Source organism: Carassius carassius, chromosome 21, assembly GCF_963082965.1.
Source record: "Carassius carassius chromosome 21, fCarCar2.1, whole genome shotgun sequence".
In the NCBI taxonomy this organism is placed as follows: domain Eukaryota; kingdom Metazoa; phylum Chordata; class Actinopteri; order Cypriniformes; family Cyprinidae; genus Carassius; species Carassius carassius.
In genome coordinates, this window is record NC_081775.1 from 25,570,982 (window position 1) to 25,590,891 (window position 19,910).

General features: G+C 35.2%; 1 protein-coding gene across 3 annotated transcripts in view; it reads left to right on the top strand.

Annotated features, from left to right (window-relative positions):
- LOC132097987 (small conductance calcium-activated potassium channel protein 2-like) overlaps nt 1–19,910 on the top strand; it is a 32,932-nt gene extending 13,022 nt beyond the window's left edge. For 2 of the 3 annotated variants that reach the window (XM_059504045.1, XM_059504047.1), the window contains exons 3-9: nt 505–600; nt 1,469–1,887; nt 8,314–8,455; nt 8,653–8,763; nt 9,560–9,687; nt 15,716–15,785; nt 16,911–19,910. In XM_059504045.1, the coding sequence (XP_059360028.1) occupies nt 505–600; nt 1,469–1,887; nt 8,314–8,455; nt 8,653–8,763; nt 9,560–9,687; nt 15,716–15,785; nt 16,911–17,210 (1,266 nt within the window). In that variant the 3' untranslated portion in view covers nt 17,211–19,910. Of the gene's footprint in view, nt 1–504; nt 601–1,468; nt 1,888–8,313; nt 8,456–8,652; nt 8,764–9,559; nt 9,688–12,211; nt 12,792–15,715; nt 15,786–16,910 lie in introns of those variants that run through there. The other variant, XM_059504046.1, reaches the window with a different exon arrangement.

The window sequence follows — 19,910 nt, forward strand, 5'->3', positions numbered from 1 at the left end:
ACTGTTGTAGTCTTCTTAAAAATGCTTAAAATCCAGTTTGAAAGTGGGACTGTGTGGTTTTGGTTATATAGAACAAGTAATAGTAACCACAAACCCTGTTTTTTACTCTTAAATCAAGTGCTTCTATTCCCAGTCTTGAAAGACTCCATAACTTGAAAATGCTAATGCTGACCGCTAAAAACTGAAATGCTATATAGAGGTAGCTTTCATGCATCACAACTGCAAAGTTCAAACTCCTCAAACTGCTGTATGCTTCATCGAGCATGTTTGCAAGACTCTTACCCACAGTAGACATAAAAAAATGGTGTTTATCTGTCACTTGTTATACATATATTTACTCTTATGGCCGACACTTATCCAAAGCAACATACAGTGCAGTAAAGGCAAATGTTTTCTTAGTATGCATGTTCTCTGGTGAATTAAGTTCACAAAAAACAAGTGAGCTGCAGGAACATAAAAATGTAAACTAATGTCGCTGTTGTTGTTTTTTCAATGTCTCTGCAGGAATCCTCATATTCATTTGCACTGAAATGCCTTATTAGCCTCTCCACTGTAATTCTGCTCTGTCTGATCATTATGTACCACGCACGAGAGATTCAGGTAAGAAGCAGACTCAGCTTTGGAAGCCATAAACAAGAGCAGAGACTGAGACACAAGCCTAAAAGATTACAGAGGAAGCACTTATGCCAAATCCTAATGACTTATAGTAGCAGCAGAATGGAAACTTGCCCTGGCTTTTGTATTTCCTGATATCTGCATTCAGTGTCTGTGCTTTTTTTTTTACCTATCCATTAAGAGTTCTTTATAGAGAAGACACTGATTTTGATTAATGATGGTATTACAAGTGGAGCTTATGGCAAATAGGAGATGTAATTTAATACAGGCCTGTCAATCAGTTGCTTTGTGAGCAATATTTAATAACTTGGAACATCAGATAATGGTCAAATTACTTGAATGAATGAACAATTAAAATACCTTTATTCCTGATTGCAGGTTTTTTACATTGCATTCGTTGAAACAAAAGAAAAGAAATCCCTATTATAGTCATAATACTAAAACCACAGAGAATGCTTTCAGATAATATATTCTTTATATTATATTATGTCAGTTTATATATTATTTGTTCATATATCTGTATACTGTATGTATGTATGTGTGTGTGTGTGTGTGTGTGCGTGTGTGTGTGTGTGTGTGTGTGTGTGTGTGTGTGAGTATATACACACATACAGACATATATATTTTGTCATTTTAAATTAACATTTATTTGTTTATATATTTTTGTAATTATTATATAATGATATATTCTAGTACTTACTATATAACATAAGTTTAGACTATTAAATAGCATCTAAACGTGTTTAAAACGAGGTAAATATACCTGATAGAACTGTATAGTTTGTGTGTGTGTGTGTATATATGTGTGCACCATTCAATCCCTTTAAATTTGTTGTCTCTGTCTAACGTTTAGCTCTTTATGGTTGACAATGGAGCAGACGACTGGCGGATAGCCATGACGTACGAGCGTATCCTGTTCATCGTTTTGGAGCTGCTAGTGTGTGCCATCCACCCCATTCCAGGTCAGTACGTCTTCACCTGGACCGCCCGCCTGGCCTTCACCTACACCCCGTCTGTGGCGGATGCAGACGTGGACATCATCCTCTCCATCCCCATGTTCCTGCGGCTGTATCTGATTGGCCGGGTCATGCTCCTGCACAGTAAGCTCTTTACGGACGCCTCGTCACGCAGTATCGGAGCCCTCAATAAGATCAACTTTGACACACGCTTTGTCATGAAGACTTTGATGACTATCTGCCCAGGCACAGTCCTGCTGGTTTTCAGTATATCATCATGGATCATTGCTGCCTGGACTGTGCACGTCTGTGAGAGGTGAGATAAACCTTTGATTTCTGAAGAAACACTGTTTGAGCCTGGAGTAGTTAGGGCTGGGAAAATAAATCGATGCATCGCGAATCGAAAAATGATTCAGCATCGATTCTGAGATTTTCCGAATGCATAGCGATTCTTTCTTGAACCAATTCTGAGATTAGTTTTGAACAGCAGATGGCACTGCATGCTTTAGAAACACCCGTACTCTGCTCGTTTCCAAATCATTACACACACTTGAACCTAAAATAATCATTCATAAAATTCATAAAGGTTGTAGCGAATTACAAAGGTGTTCACAGTGGGCTGTGTTTACATCAATCTTGCATCATAAAAGCATTCTAAAATGAAGTGAAATTACATGACTCAGCCGAACGCACAAGCACTCTTTAGCACTCTTCTTTATGAGCATTTGAGTGTGCGGATAAAAACTAGATTAGAGCGCCATCTGCTGTTAAAATCTAAGCTCAGAATCGATTCCAGAGGAATCGTGATGCATTCTTAAAATCTAAAAATCGATCAACAAATCGATTCTGCATGTTTTTATCATCCCAGCCCTAGGAGAAGTAAAGGAATATTCCACTAAAAATGAACTCACTTTTTTCATTCTACACTGAAAAAAACTTCACGGTAAGGTCCCAATTTTAAACATTAGTTAACTACGTACATTAGTTAACATTAACTGACAATGAAAAATACTTCTAAAGCATTTATTAATCTTAGTTCATGTTGATTTCAACATTTGCTTATACATTATTAAAATCAAAAGTTGTGTCTATTAATATTTTATTGACCTGAGCTAACATGGACAACTATTTTTCTAATAATTTAACAGCCCAGAGTCAATTATTCCGCTTATTCTACAGTTACCACACCTCAAGACATCGATCAGATGATATATTTAAAGGGATTCGTCCATTTTTTGTACTTAAATAGCTATTGTGAGAAGGACTATTTCTTCCGCATCTTATCCAATGCCTCTTTTGCTAGTTCCAAAGCGTCATTTTAAAGCTGGTAATGGAGGCTTGAGCCATGATAGCATTCTAATGCAGTTATTAATGAAGTTATTAGAAAGAGAAAGAGAGAGCTTGTGTGAATTTGGCTAATGTTAACTCTGTGCGTCTCTAAACAGCGCTGTTATTACCTCACTAGCGAGAAATGTCATGTGTAGCCTTTAAGTTGCTACACTATATAGGATTACTGATAAAATCGTCAGGGCAGCGCTGACAACACCTTTTTGTGCAAACTGCACGACCATTATTACAGTTAACTATGTGAAGTGATATGGAACTGTAATGCGGTCAGGAGAGCTGCCTGGAACTATGTTTGCCATGCATTTCCCAGAAAATAATTGCACACCTCAGAACGTTCGTAACTCGTAAGCCAATCAGATTCAAGCATTCAATGGCCCCGTAGTATAATGTTAGTTAATGCATTAAATATAGTTAACAATTGGAACTTTATTGTAAAGTGCTACAGATTTTTATTTATTTAATTTGTTTTATTTGAAGTTGCAAAGATTATTGGAGTAGTTTTTACAAGAAATTCTATATCAGTCTTTCTACTTTAACATTTCATGTTTAATTTATTGTTTTACTTGCCATCTCTTAGAAATTGCTCGTTAATGTCTCAATCAAAATGTATATAAAAAAAGTAAATGGGTAAAATTTGTTTCTAAATAAATCCTACACCATATTTTTCAGTGTGTGGAACACAATGGGCCCTATTTTAACGATCTAAACACAAAGTGTAAAGCGCACGGTGCAGGTGCACTCAGGGCGTGTCCAAATCCACTTTTGCTATTTTAACGACGGAAAAACGGTCCATGCGCTGGGGCACATTTTTGGAATGGGTTGTCCCTATTCTCTTAATAAGTAATGGGCATAACGTTCAATAAACCAATCAGAGTGTGACCTCCCATTCCCTTCAAGAGCGAGATGCGTTCGCGCGATAGCGGAATTTGTTGGTGGAAAAGCTGAACGCTTCTCAAGCGAAGAAACCGATCTGCTCGTTTTCTACCAACACGCTCTTTAAATAACAAAAAAATATTGTGCCATTGACTTTAGATTTTAGACCAGGTTTGAGTTGGTCTATGGCACAGTCTATTTTCAGCTCCTTATAATAGCAATGCGCCAGAACACACCTCTTTTTTAGACCAGCACGCCCATGGGTGCACAAATGGGCGCAAATGCATTTGCTATTTAAATGACATGGCGCTGGACTGAAACTAGCAAACACACTTGCCTTGCGTCGCATTGCGCCGGGTGTATGATAGGGCCCAATATGTGAAGTTCTTTTATATATATTGTAAGTGAATGAGGCCGTCAAATGACAAAACAAGCACCATTAAAGTGCCTCATTTCACTCATGTACTATTTCTATGTCTTGTGAAGTCTTTCAATAAGTTGAGTGATGAACAGATCAAAATTATAACCTAGAGCCAAAAAGCTGACAGGCTGTTTTTGTCCCCATTTACTTTTATTATATTATAACGAGAACTCAGGATATGCTTCCACAGAAAAGAGAACATCTAATGGGTTCAAAATAAAGAAGAAATTGTGTTAATAATGAAAGATTTTTCTTTTTTGAGTGAATAATTCCTTTATGTAGTTCTTTCCTTCCAACGCAGTTGGTCAATGTTGTTGCTTTTAAATGTGATATCAGTGGCAAGCAGATGTGTGCGTGTTTCATTATTCATGGTTTTATTCTATGTTTCTCCCACATGGCTGCTTCTGGATAGGGGTCCAAAGTGAGTCTGTGATCTGCAAGGAAAAACTATCACTTGGCTCTGAGCTTCTGTTCATCTCTCTTGATGAGCTATACTGGCAAAACGGCAAATTGCTGGCATCCTGGAAATCCCAAATTCTGTTTATATCCAAATTCAGTTCCATGTGTTTTCTCCTTTAAATTGTCTGTCATCTTATAGCCTCTGATAAAGAGTGGTCTTCGCATTGGGTAATTACGTTTTTGAGTCATTCTTTGGATTTTGGGATTTTCACACCGATGACGCCATGTGTCATCATGGTGGTCATCATGTTCATGGCAGCCTGTTCTTTTCCTAAAGCGCTGTCAAATATTTGACCATTTCTGGTGCTCTAAAGTGCTATTCTTACCAAGATAGCATCTTGACCTAGACCTCGGGGGAGAGTAAAGATCCAGTATGTTGTCATGACCCATAAACATAGAGAGAGCTGCACAGCTATGCTAATCAGGTCATCCTGAGCCCTTTAGCCAGGTTCTGCGCCCACTTCTTACCCATTAGACTATATGTCCTACGTCATCCACCTGCTATTTCTTCACTGCACTGCACCACAACAATTGTCTATAGTGTACAGTATATATGGGTTTTCTTCAACTACGGCCACATTTAACCCTGACTTATAGCATACAGTTTAATTTGTGTACTAACAAAAAGTTTAACAGCTGAAATAAATGCATCACAGGTTTTTTTCTTTTTTCACCATAGAGTTTAATAACATTATATTCTAAACATTTTTCCCCACACAAAATTACAGCATGTTTGTGTTGATAGTGATTTTTTTTTTCTGTTTCACTAAGGTACATTTTTGTCAGTTGGTCATGATGCGTAGGACTGGTGTATAGATATATAGATATACACAAATTAACAAAATAATAATGAAATAAAAATATGAAAACTGTTAAATAATAGATATTGACATATGAAAAATACAAATGTTTGATTATAGATTTTTAAATGCGATATTTTTATTATGCTTTTTACATATTTTATGACCTGAAAATAATTATTTAAATTATTTAAATAATCTAAAAAATGAACCTGAAGTACACAATCACCCCTTTAATTATCTTTTTCTTTTTGCACTTTAATTTCTCACACTTTTTTTCCTCACAATATTTAAAGCATGGTTGTGTTAGTGATTTTTATTTGTTTTACATGGTAATAACTTCACTAAGTAAAAACTTTATGTTAAACTTTATGTTATGCAGCATTAGTTGGTCATGATGCAAATAATGCTGCAGCTGCAGACTGGCATATTTTTACATTAATTTTAATTCCATTAACTTTTTAATTGTGTATTTAAAAACTCTTACAAAATTGTCCGTAGTTGTTGAAACGCCCATATCTTCAATGAAGTTTATTTTTCATGGCCCATTTTCCTTTAAAAATGAAACCAACAAAATTTATGTGGTTTATACAGTGTTTGTTTTTCAGATAAATTTATCTTGTTATCTACTGTTACTAGAAAGACAGATTTAGAAATTATTTTTTTGCAGTGTGGTTGAGGAAAAAGTGTTGAGGACACCAACTAAGCTAATGTGCTAGTCAGGTGTCATGCTAGCTTGTTATTTTTCTGTATTCTCATGTCTTGTGTAAGAGTTACAGTGGATGAATCCATCAGAGGTAGGCAGAGGTGCTTTATCAGCACCTTAAGAACCCTTTGCTTCACCCCTAAATGGCCGCAGCTACTTCTTCACTTTAAATCATTTGTCGGCAGGCTAGTCGACTGGCCTTATTTAATAGCACTCAAGCTAATGAGTCCTCAGTTAAATTCATGGGCATAGAAGCTGGACGCTCACTGATAGATTAATTTGAACATTAATGTAGAGTTACTCCGTAGTCAGCACATGGGCATATTGTTCATGCTGATTGAACATGGATTTGAGGCCAAGAGAAGACCTGGTTCTGAAACTTTGACATCTTCGTAATTTCGTAAAATTGTTTTATTCTTTCCATTCTGTGTTTGGAGTTAAGTGTTTCTGGAACTGAGTGGACCATTTTGTTATGAATGCTGGAAGAATCAACATAGATGGTATGCTGTTCCCTTTACAGAAATTTGCAAGGGTAACTTTCTAAAGTGTCTTTTACCTGAAAATACCAAGTCATCACAGATTTATTCTAGTAGCAGTTACTGTAGTAACTGGCAGTTTCCGTAGTAAATTTCTGTATGGGTCCAATCTATGTTTAAGATTCTGTGATTATGTGCAAGTGAAGCTCTTTGAAGTGTTTTGATTTGAGACAATGCTAAAGTGACTTGGTTGAAATCGACTGCCTGAATGCTCTTATGTGCCCCATATTGTCCGAGCAGTGCATCATCTGAGTTCATGGCAGCTTTGGATTTGGTTACACTGCCAGCATGTTTTTACCCTTTTTATGCTCGTGTAATGGAATGTGACTCCCACAATAGTTTTACAGAGACGCATTCTCCACACCAGACTGAGCTAGAACACTGGGGAACAAGAGCAAGCCATCTAATAGGCCCTGGCTGCCCTCTCGTTCCTACGAGCAGAATATGGACAGTACTTAGAAATTAGAAATTACGTATACAAAGATTTTATATTTGGGCTGTCCACCTTTTTATCCAGTGCGGTAAGGCCTGAATATTGATGTATGCTGCTGAATTTAATACTTGATATTGCACTTTAGGTCGCCTTTAAGATTACCCTTCATATGTGATTGGGCTTCTCAAAAACCCCTAATGCAAAGTGTTCCTGTATATTTGAGCTGTGCAACACTGTCAATGTGCAGTTCTGCTCAAAAATCAAAGGGACTGTTTGTATTTACAGGTGCGCCCCAAATCGCGTACTTATGCACTATTCTATGATGTTTTGTAGTATAAATAGTGTGAATAGTGCGTTCACACTGAAAAGTCAAAAAAAAAAAAAAACACTTTAAACACCCGGATGATGCACTAAAATAACTGTAAAAACTAAGTGTGGAATGTTGGACACTTCATGCACTCAACTGACACAGCTTTAATTACAGAATGAAGGGGAAGGGGCTATCAAACTCCAATTATGAATGACAATTATGAATGACAAAACAACCTTATATAATTCATACACTACATGGTTGAGTACATAGTACATAAGTACATAGTGTATGAGTGCATAGTGTATAGTGTGTCATTTGGGACGCAGCTTAAGTGTTATAACTATAGTATGGGTATATATATGTAATTAATTAATTTCGATTATAACCTAAACTGATATACAAGATGCACATGTATTTTTTTTATTTCATTTTATGTAAACTTAACTTTTATTATATGTAATGTTATATATTTATTTCTCATTGTTGAAATTATAGACCTTAAATAATTTAAGTCATTCATTCATTTACATTTGAACCTGAACTGAGGTAAAAGAATCAATTAAAGTATTTTGCTTTAGTTAATTTTGTTTGTCAACATAAATGTAGCAAAATTAAAAAAAAAAAATGTAAATAAAGTTAATTAATTTGAATTTTAACCTGAATCTAAAAGAAACCTTTTTTCCCCCTCATAATTCATATTAATTAAATGTAGTAAAAAAAATTTTTTTTTTTACAAACTCGTACTGGAGGCACCTTTGAAGACTTTTCTTTTTCGAAAATGTGTCCTGTAAGGTATTGATTAGCCCTTCTTATCAAATTAATCCCAGTATTTTCTTGTGATTTTATCTCATCAGATACCATGATAAAGTAGAAGTCACCAGTAACTTCTTGGGAGCCATGTGGCTGATCTCCATAACCTTCCTGTCTATTGGTTATGGAGACATGGTGCCTAACACATACTGTGGGAAAGGAGTGTGTCTCCTTACTGGAATCATGGTGCGTCTATCTTTTACCCGATTAATTATGTACAAATGATACACAAGTCTTACATTTAAGTTTATCTGCATATATTTTTACAGTTATTAGTGTCGACTCAGCCATAACATAATCAAGCTGTGAAGCCATTTTATAGAGGAACTGCATTTAAAAAGTGATTTTGCTATGATTTGGGTTGTGTTTGTGTGTATTTTCAGGGGGCCGGTTGCACTGCCCTAGTGGTGGCTGTCGTAGCCAGGAAGCTAGAGCTCACCAAGGCTGAAAAGCATGTCCATAACTTTATGATGGACACTCAACTCTGCAAAAGAGTGAGCATGTTTTAATGTACAGAATTGTAGCTAAGTGAAAACGAAGTAAGTATAAAATAAGTGTTAAAAAGAGCAGTCAAACTCGCTGCAAAAAGTACTTTGGGCCAAATGATGATGCTGCATAAACTGTGGAAACTAGCCAACAGTCCCTTGATGAGATCATTTTCTAGGCAAAACCTGGCAAGCACATCTCACCCATATCGCTAATTCACCTGAACCTTCCAGAGTCTACAACTACAGTAGTAGCACTTAAGGCTGTATTTCAAGAGAATTCACTTTTAATATTTTTTATGGCTTAGTGAGTTACCAAACATACTGTACGTCTTTCTGTCTGCACTAGCTGTAGTGATGTTATAAAGGGATATTTCACCCAAAAATGAAAATTCGGTCATTAATTACTGTTGTTCCAAACCTGTAAGATCTTTTTTTTTATCCTTCATTAAAACACAGATTAAGATATTTTTGATGCAATCTGAGAACTTTCTGACCCTGCATAGACAGCAACGCAACTGACACTTTCAAGACCCAAAAAGGTAGTAAGGACATCATTAAAATGCTTCATGTGATGTCAGTGGTTCAACTAAGAAAACCAAAATATTGACTTCATTCAACATTTTCTTCATGTCAGTTGCATTGCTGTCTATGGAGGGTCAGAAAGCTCTCGAGTTTCATCAAAAAATATCTTAATTCACATGAAGGTGAGTAATTAATGACAGAAATTTCATTTTTGGGCAAACTGTCCCTTCAAGATTAATATTTAATATAAGTTTCTTATCTGGACTTCATTTGTTCACAGGTGAAAAACACGGCTGCTAATGTACTCAGGGAAACATGGCTAATCTACAAACACACAAAGCTTGTGAAAAAGATTGACCATGCCAAGGTCCGGAAACATCAGCGCAAGTTTCTGCAGGCCATTCACCAGTACGTATTTTTGCAACATTTAATCTTTGTCATCTTTCTTTTGCAATGTGTGCTGTCTGCATTTGTATTTTATATGAGATGAGATGTAAATCTACATTTTATGGTGCATAAAACTGGATTTAGTTCAAGGTCTCGCTTTCCAATTTTAGGGAATCTACTCACATAAAGTTTTTTATAAGGAGTTTTGGAAACAGAATTGAACCTTTTAGACTGAATAGACTCAACCTCATATTTCCTTTTTAAATAATTTTAGGATCTTGTTTTAACTGTCAGATCATGGAATGAAATCTTGATGCTGATGATGCCGAAAATAAAAGAAGTTAGGGACACAAATAGTACATCAGAAAAAATTTTGTGCATAAATGACTGAATGCACTTTTTGGTTAAAAATGACTTGGTGAGATGTTCATGTAAATTATACTTAAGTAAATGTAAAAAAAAAACAAAAAAACAAATCTAGATTTAAAAAAGATTTTTCTTACACTATCAGTCCAGTGCTTTGGAACTTAAAGGGATAGTTCACTTTCAAATTAAATTTTGATATGTTTTAGCTTACCTCAAGGACATCCAAGATGTAGGTTTCTTTGTTTCCTCAGTATTTCCCATTTTGATATTTTTAGGTCCAACCGTTCTTGTCTGTGACTCACATAATGGATGTCTATGGTCACCACCTCAAAGAGCATGCAAAGAGGAGTCAAAATTAAACAATTCCCCATCATAAGTACACATTGATGACCTAATACAAGAAACGAGCGGATTGTGTAAGAAAACGAACAGTGTTTATATATTTTTTACCTTTTGTACACAACCACGTCCAACTGATCTGAGTTCGCGAGTGCTTCCTGATATGACGTGCTTGCGCGCTTTGGCTTTAGTCTGTGCAAGCGCGGAAAGCCCCGGATGTGATGTCTCGCGCATGCACATCACTCATTGTTTACCACACGCTACGCTTTTAATCTGCACTGTCTGAAATATAATGCAGTAATTGTAATAAATTAATGCTTATAATGCACCCTATAATCGTTGCATTTATAATAAAAATACAACACATTACTCACTCTATTGACAGCGTGCCATTGGGTCCCTCTGGCATTGGACGTCGCCTCCAGTTTATACGTGGCAAACTAAACACAACGTGCAAAACGCTGCGTCTCAACAGCGGAGAAAAATCAGGATCTTCAGTCAGGCAGGTGTGTGATGTGATACTGTCAATGTCCTCTCGTCATCTTGTAGTTGTTCCATTCGTGACAACATATGCTCTCTACTTCTGTTGGCATCTCACAACACTTGCTACTAAAACACCACCAATTTTGAAGAGATCTCTGTCTCTGAGGCTTGAAGACGTGCTGCTGCAGCGGATCGCTCCTGAGTACTTGGTCTGTGTATTCTGTTTCAAATAAATATGGTTGTGAAAAAAATTCAACGTTGTCTGTTGATATATATTGAAATCGTCTTCCATTGCAATTTCCTGTACGTCTAAATATGTTTAGATCTTCACAGTGAAAGGTAATACTTCCGAAATCTGTGTAAACCATAGGCAGTAAGTGTAAACAATGAGTGATGTACACGCGCGAGAGATCGCTTCCGGCGCTTTCCGCGCTTGCACAGACTAAAGCCAGAGCGCGCACGCACGTCATATCAGGAAGCACTCGCGAACTCAGATCAGTTGGACGTGGTTGTGTACAAGAGGTAAAAACGATATAAATACTCTTCGTTTTCTTACACAATCCGCTCGTTTTGTGTATTAGGTCATCAATGTGTACTTACGATGGGGAATTGTTTAATTTTGACTCCTCTGTGCCTGCTCTTTGAGGTGGTGACCATAGACATCCATTATGTGAGTCACAGACAAGAACGGTTGGACCTAAAAATATCAAAATGGGAAATACTGAGGAAACAGAGAAACCTACATCTTGGATGTCCTTGAGGTAAGCTAAAACATACCAAAATTTAATTTGAAAATGAACTATCCCTTTAAAGTGTAAATGCAGCACCACTGCCTATTATCATGTTATTATTGATCAAACCGTAATACTGGCAAAGAAGAAGAGAGAACCCATTCACTGCTGTTAATTAATTATTTCTTTGTTCTTTATTGGTCACTGTCTATTTGTTTACTTAATTGAGATATACTCAAAGGCTACATGCCATTGCTTTCATTTAATTTGTTTATATTTATATAAATATTTCACTTTGAAAAATAAAAGAGTGTGTTTCATAGCATATTAGTTAATGCTTTGAAACTTTTATGGAGCACAATGAAATTACTTTGGTTTTGTGACATCCCTAGTGTAGACAGTAACCTGGATGAATGATAGAGAAGTTGTTTTTTATATATGCTGTTCAGTATTATGAAAAAATGACATGACAAAAATTTTCCTAAATGGTCTGGCGATGCAAATTGAATTAGTTTCTTTTAAGTCAGTCATAAAAGTTTGAAAGTCTTTTGGTGTGGTGTGCAACTTGAGGTTTTTAAAAAAAAATGTATTCTGTGTTCCATTTGCTTTGCCTTAAATCACTGCAGAGCTCAGAAGTAAGTCATGTCTTCTCTTTTTCCTTACCATTGGAACCCTTTTTCATTTTTATAAGTCTTATTCAGCAATATCAACCAACATGATGAACATTGAAAACGTTTGAAGCTGGGCCCCATTTTTATTTAGCTTTGATATTCATTAATGGTGTTTGGATGAATTGCATTTAAATGGTTTACTAACCTGTTAAGGTACTTGGAGGGAAAGGTTCTTCACATCTTCTCAGCTTCAAATTTATCAGATGCCACAATGTCAGAAATTCATGCATCTAGCCTGTACCAGATTTCCACAGAACCTCGCACAGCACTTTTAGTCTTTTAGAGTCTTTTAGTCGTACCACTGTATACAATCTGCTGGTCTGCAGTGTTTTCTTGCAAACACAAATCTATTGCAAATCATTCTTATGGAAATACTTTCAGAGAAATACCAAAAGTGAATGTTATTAGACTGCATGGGAAGTTTAGACACAAACTTCAGCATTTAGTACTCATTTTCTTTCCCTTGGTAGGTTCGCTTTAAAAAGGGACAAATCACCAAAGAAAAGAAAAGAAATCAATTTTGTCATTTACTCAACATTGTGTTGTTCCAAATCCATATGACATATTTAATTTAACAGTTTTTTTGTTTTTTGTTTTGTCAAGAACGTGAAAGTTTATGAGAAAAATACTGATGTTTAATTAGTGAATTGTTCATTTTAATCAGACTGAATTGAGTTGAATGAACTGGTTGACCATTTAATAAGTTAAAGTGAATATAAATCATTAAATAAAATACTAGCTACATTTATATTGACAAACAAAATTAACTGGACAAAAGTCCTCAAATAAATTAATTATGTACCTCAGTTCAAGTATTTATTTACATTTATTTAAAAAGGTAATTTTTTTAATAATAATACTGCATAATATTATCTACATTTATCTTCATAATCAAAATTAACAACAAAAAACTCAGGACTGATTCATGTTTCTCAATTCAAGTTCAAATCTAAATTATTTTATTTAAATTATTAATATTATTTTATTTAAATTATTAATATTATTAAATTATTAATATTATTTATTTTTTAAATATACAATCATAAATAAAAATGTTTTTTGTACCTCAGTTCAAAATTAATTAATTAGTTATAGAATTTAAATAACTGGAATTAATACATTAGTAGCAAAAAGAGTGTGCAAAAACAGTGCATTATACAGATGTTTCATTTTGTGTTCCACAGAAAAAAGTCAGTCATGTAGTTTTGGAACAACATCAGGCTTATTAACTGCTGAAGAGAATTACAATTTTTAGCTGAACTAATCCTTTAAGTGCAGTAACATTTTCTGGCCATGTTATAGGTTCTCTGATGTGAATCGCCTGTCCTGCCTCTGTTTGGTATGCGGTCAAAGTGAAAGCGCAACTGCTGAGCACAACAATTCATTTATAATGTATTTGGCCTACACTTTTACAAGACCACGTAAACATTCCCTTGCCTAATGCAAACAATCATAAAATTCTAAAAATATCTGCACATGAAATGCTTCATAAACTCAACAAATCGACCTGTGTTCTGGAGAAGGTAACCGTTGCATCTGGAGTGCAGGGAACTATGGAGGTCTGGGTACAGAAACAAACAGACCAATTTTGGCCCTCCCAAAATTGAGAGTTCATCTTTGAAACAGTTCAAGCACATGTGAAAGAGTACAAAGTGTCCACCTTTTATTTTCCATAAAGCTTGCACACTTGAGTTTTTTCACACTTGTTTTTTGTTTTTCGATGGGAGGGGGAGAGTTTGGGTCAAATGGCTGGTTGGGGTTGGTTTAGGTTGCTTGGATAACTTTGGAGAAGAACGTATGTTTGAATAAGCCATCATGTTATTTTATATTCTGCATGTGAGTATCATTGACAAGCATTTTGTCAAGAAATTGTTGTAAGATCTGCCAAAATTCCTTGTTCTACAGTTACAAAACTGTCATTGACATCTCCCCTTTCCTTTCCGGGTTTTGTTTGAGCCTTCCTATAGTGGAAAGCCCAGCTATGTGTATCTAGAGAGTTTCTGGTGTTCGCTTTCTGTATTCATTAGGCTCTGAAATTAGGTTAATGCTAATGCATCACTGCTAGCACATCTGTCATTACCATGGACCACATACCATGTGTCCACCCATTCTGTGTCTTTATCAGTTCATCTGTTTCCAAGTAACACCGGCTCCAGTCTGACACGATATCATGAATGTTTTCTGCTACATCCTATTGAGTTTCAATGTATGCCATCACACTGTTGACAAAGTGTTTAGGGTGTGATTCCACACATTTTACAGCGTTCTTGCTACAATAAAGCTTTTTATGACGTCAATTTGTAGGCCTGTCTGCCAGCTGCAAAAAAAAAAAAACACAATGGGTTTTTAAAATAGCAAATTATAGTTAATGGTTTATGATTTACAATTAAATTTGTCTGTGATTAACAAGCTTGTTTGACTTTCAGGTTTTGTTTGACAATATAAATTCAAACATGAATTCTGGGGCCAGTTGCAAAAATCAGCCTCTATATTAAGACAGTGTCTTAAAAACTAGTTTAACCAACTAGCAGTTAACCAAGGGGTAATCAGTCTTATATTTTATCTTTATTTAGACTAATCAAAATTTTAATGTACCTGAATTTTTACAATTTTGACCAGTCTTAAAGAACAAAATTAGATTACTTACTTTTAAGACCAGTCTAAACCTTTTATGCAATCAGCCCCTGACCACAAGCATGAGAGTTTACATAAAAAAAAAAAAGTTCTGAATCAAGCCTTTAATATTAAATATAAATGTATATATATATATATATATATATATATATATATATATATATATATATATATATGAATTGAATAATTGAATTAATTTGGGTTATATTGTATATACATGTAAATATAAATAAAAACATTTCTACAAAATTAAAATCAACCAACAAAAATCTCAAACTAATGTGTTTTTAAAAATCTTTTTTTTTTTTTTTTACAGTATGTTTTTATTACTATATAATATGTAACTGCATTTCCTTCCTTTCCGTTACATTTTGTTGAGAGTTTCTATATGCATCAGATCACCATCCAAAAAATTCTGCAGCACAGTTTCTTGACTTTGGGGGTAGTACGGTATGCTTACGGAGTTTTAGGACAATGTCTCAATTGTTGTTCTTTTCGACCCCTTCTTTTTTATTTTACTTCCTGTGGCTGAATAAGTTTGCATGTCTGACTGAACCGAACTGGAATGTAAATGTTTGCATGTGGGCACATCATATAATGGAAGAACACTTTTTACCTCCTAGATTTTAGCCTAATTACCAAACTCTGTTTCTTCCTCTTCTCCCCTGCTCTTTCCGTTGACACTCCATCACAACCTCTTGCACTTGCTTTTGCACTCCTTACTCTGTAAACTCCTGCCTCCCTTGTATATCTGTGTGTCTTCTTTCCTTGTGGCCCATCTCTTTCTCTTTGCCTGTCCACCTGCTCCCTTATTTTTTTTGCCAGATTGCGAAGTGTGAAGATGGAGCAAAGAAAGCTGAATGATCAAGCAAATACACTGGTGGACTTAGCAAAGGTGTGTACAGTGTTCCTTATTGCTTGTAAGCCTTAGTACATTTGAAGTACAGTACATGCTGGTTGTTTTGTAATAAGGTCATGTATAGAAAGGACTGTGTGCTTATTTTATGGAATTTAGATTTGGTTTGTTTTAAATTGTATATTTTTTAGTAGACTATGATTGTAAGCTATATATTATGTTCACCAAATTGCAAAAGATTGGGAACAGCAAAAGGTTGTTGTTGTTTTTTTTATAAATTATACTTTTAATTAGCATGGATGCATTAAACTGATCAAATGTAAAATGAAAGACATTTATATTGTTACTTATAACAATATTTGTATTTCAAATAAACCCTTTTTTAACTTTATATTCATCAAAGAACCCTGAAATAATTTTTTTTCCATGAACAGTTTCCACAGAATAATGAAGCAGCACAGCTGTTTTCAACATGGTTAATAAAAAGAAATGTTTCTTGAGCACCAAATACTGTACCGTCTAATATTATATCATCTGTAATGGCTACTGAAAATTCAACTTTGCATATACTGGTATGTGACCCTGGATCACAAAACCAGTCTTAAGTCGCTGGAGTATATTTTTAGCAATAGCCAAATAAAACATATGCTAAAAATCATTAGGATATTAAGTAAAGATCATGTTCCAGGAATATATATTGTAATTTTCCTACAGTAAATATATTAAAACTTAATTTTTGATTAGTAATATACATTGCTAAGAACTTAATTTGGTCAACTTTAAAGGTGATTTCCTCAGTATTTAGATTTTTTTTTTTTTTTTTTTTCACCCTCAAATTCCAGATTTTCAGATAGTTGTATCTTGACCAAATATTGTCCAATCCTAATAATCCTTATTTATTCAGCTTTTAGATGATGTATAAATCTCAATTTCGAAAAAAAATGACACTAGTTTTATGGTCCATAGTTTTATTTATTTGACAACATACTTGTGTAAATACATATTTTGTGTCTTTTAATTTGTAAAATTGTATTATAAATGTTAAAATCTTAATATTTAAAAAATTTTGTAGTCAGAAAATATGCTTACTTTCCATGCCAGTGGACAACACAGGATTTGTGGAGTTTTTTTTGTGTGTACTTATTGTGCTTTTCACTTCTTCAGACACAGAATGTGATGTACGACCTTGTCTCAGAACTTCAGGAGCGCAGTGAGGACCTAGAAAAGCGGATCGGTCACCTAGAGGCAAAACTGGACTCCATAAACAGCAGTCTGCAGGCTCTGCCTGGCCTGCTCTCACAAGCCATACAGCAGCAACAGCACCACCTGCTGGACGGGCTGACCCAGCGTGGGTTCACTCTCACGCGACCCTCCTCACAGACCTCCGAACGCTCCTGGGCGTCATCCGTACACCGACGGAGATCACCCTCTACTGCACCACACACGTCCTCTGATAGCGGCTAGCACGCTCTCACACACTCCAAACCATACTCTAAACCTACACACACACTCCAACACACCTCCGTCATCAACTAACACTGCTAAATATACTTTTAGTACTAAAACGTTAACAAGAATGACAACTCCAACACACTGGAATAAAATGTAATTAATTAACACATCATGGTAGAGATATGGTTTATGTTTAGCCATTGTATGGCTGTTTAAAGTTAGCTTTTTTGTAAAGCCCTTGTATAGTATGAACTGGATTCAGACTGCAGGGGGTGGAATGGATTTATATAGAGAGAGATTGTTTGGAAACAGAATTCAATGGAGCTAAACCCATGGGACACAACGAGGACTGAGAAGGAAGAAAAAATGCGAGGGAGAGGAAGTCACCAGACAGGCAGTGATTACAGATATGAGCTATGTTCTGAATAGCTTACCAGCATGCTACTACTTCTTACTGCAGTATATATTTGTATACAGTGTACAGTATGCAAGTTTTCTGTATGCATTAAAATGCCCTATGACATTTGTTAGAGAACATTGCATTGAATAACATATCCCACAATGCAATGTGTTCGACTTTTCTTTTTCAGCATTATTTTAAGCAGTATTTCTTAGCATAAAACATTTTGACATTAAAACAAGACAATTTTTTTTTCCCAAAATTCTATTAACCCTCATGTGGTCCTTGGTCATTTCAGACCAAAAACATATTATGTTTTGAAATGTTTGAATTTCAGAACGGTATAAAACTTGGTGACTTTTGTGGCACTTACAATATGAAAAAAAAGACATAATTAAATGAAAATTCACATTTATGATCTTTGCCAAAGGAAATGAATGGGAAATGCCAAAAATATGAACCTACAGAGCTTTTTGGAGGGGATATAATCTCCAAATCATCATTGGGTTAAAATGCCATTAAACACTTTATTTAAGAATAATATGAAATATTATTTGTAATAATTGTATTAATTATATAGAAATAAATGAATAATTTAGAGGTAAATTTTGTCCAAAATACCCTCAAAATACTAAATATTAAGGGATTAAACATTCAGTGCTATAAGATCACGTGGCGACAGCTACACGTTTGCAAATTCAATGGAAGAAGTAGTACTGTAAACAGTATATACTGCACAGTATGAAGTAAGTACTACGCTGGTATTCTAATCCATTAAATAAAGGCTCATAGAATTGTTGTTGAATTGTCCAGCTCACAGAAGCTGGAGAAGGGCCTTTGGAAGACTGGTATATAAACAATTAGCCAGATATTAAGAAAAAAAACAGGCCAAAAAGATTAAATGTATTGTCAAATGGATATTTTTCAGACTAAAAATTTAAGCTAGTCCAATTCAGCTGATAAATGTTTCCACATTGCATATTTTCTTTATATTAAACTGACCACATTCAAGGTCTAATAAAATAATATGCATTCGATGTTTAGGAATAAACAATATTCAGCACACGTTTTCCACCAGCAGGTGTGAAAGGCTGTTCAGTGCTTTACAGGAGCTGAATAACATTAAATATGATTCCAGCAGAGCTTCCAAAGGTCTTTAAAGCTCGGGCAATCAGTAAAACAGTCTGGGGATGTGATGGGAAGGGAATACTGTATCCTCACACGTTTCAATGCAAATGACGATGGAGCTGACCTATAGGATGATTTTCTCTTAATTTTTCCTTTTTCTTTTCTCTTCTCATTTTTTACAGAGATTCCTTTTTTATTATTTACCTAGATTTTTTATAGCTTGTAGAGGATATACAAAATGTTGAGTGGCAGCATATATGAAAACATGCATTCCTTGATCAAAGACTTCCAGAAATTCACCTAAACAAAATGTGAACCCCACACTTGGATATCATTACCACTTACATTAACCAATTTGGTTCCCAGTTCTAGGTTTAGAATGAAAGCATCAAGATGTGATTGTCATTACGGGTTTGAAAAACAGCAAACTGCCTTTGTGTCTTTGGCCTTGTTGACCAAGCCGTAGCTGATCTACATAATGCTGGGCTCCAACATAAAGAAATAAATGAACAAATCAACTACCTGGTCACATTGTATTTTTATCAGTCGTGTATGCGTTGAACATGTTATATACTTCTTAAATGGATTCTTCACTGTTTCAAATCCACTAACCTTTAACTTGGTCCATTTTAAGACAACAACAGTAGTAATGACGCAGAATGTGGTGCACAACCTAAGAATAGCAGTTCCTGGATTACTCCCAGTTAACCATGTATTGAACATTTGTGTTGAAGAAAATGGACAGTATTTTTAGGCCACTCTGTACAAGGCCCTTTAAAGCCTGTAACACAAGTGCATTTATTTCTCTCATTGTTCACTCATTCGTCTTTTCACTGCACTGCAGAGGAGCCAATGCTGAGCAAGTGATCTAATGCTAAATTTCTCCAAATCTGTTCTGTTGAAGGAGAAACTAATCTACATTTTGGATATTCTGACATTTAATGTCACGCAAAATACAGCGAATAACATTGCTGTAATGGCCCTCTAACTGTACATTATCTCTCACGTATGCAGTTGTGAAAGTTGATATATTCAGTCAAAGGAGAGGGTGCTGTGATCTGGATAAACGTGTCTCATCTCACCCTCATTGATATTCTTACTTGTATTATGTCTTGTTTTAGTAATTTAGTGCTACAAAGCGCTTCAGTGACATGCACAGCATGCATAAACATGATCAAAATACA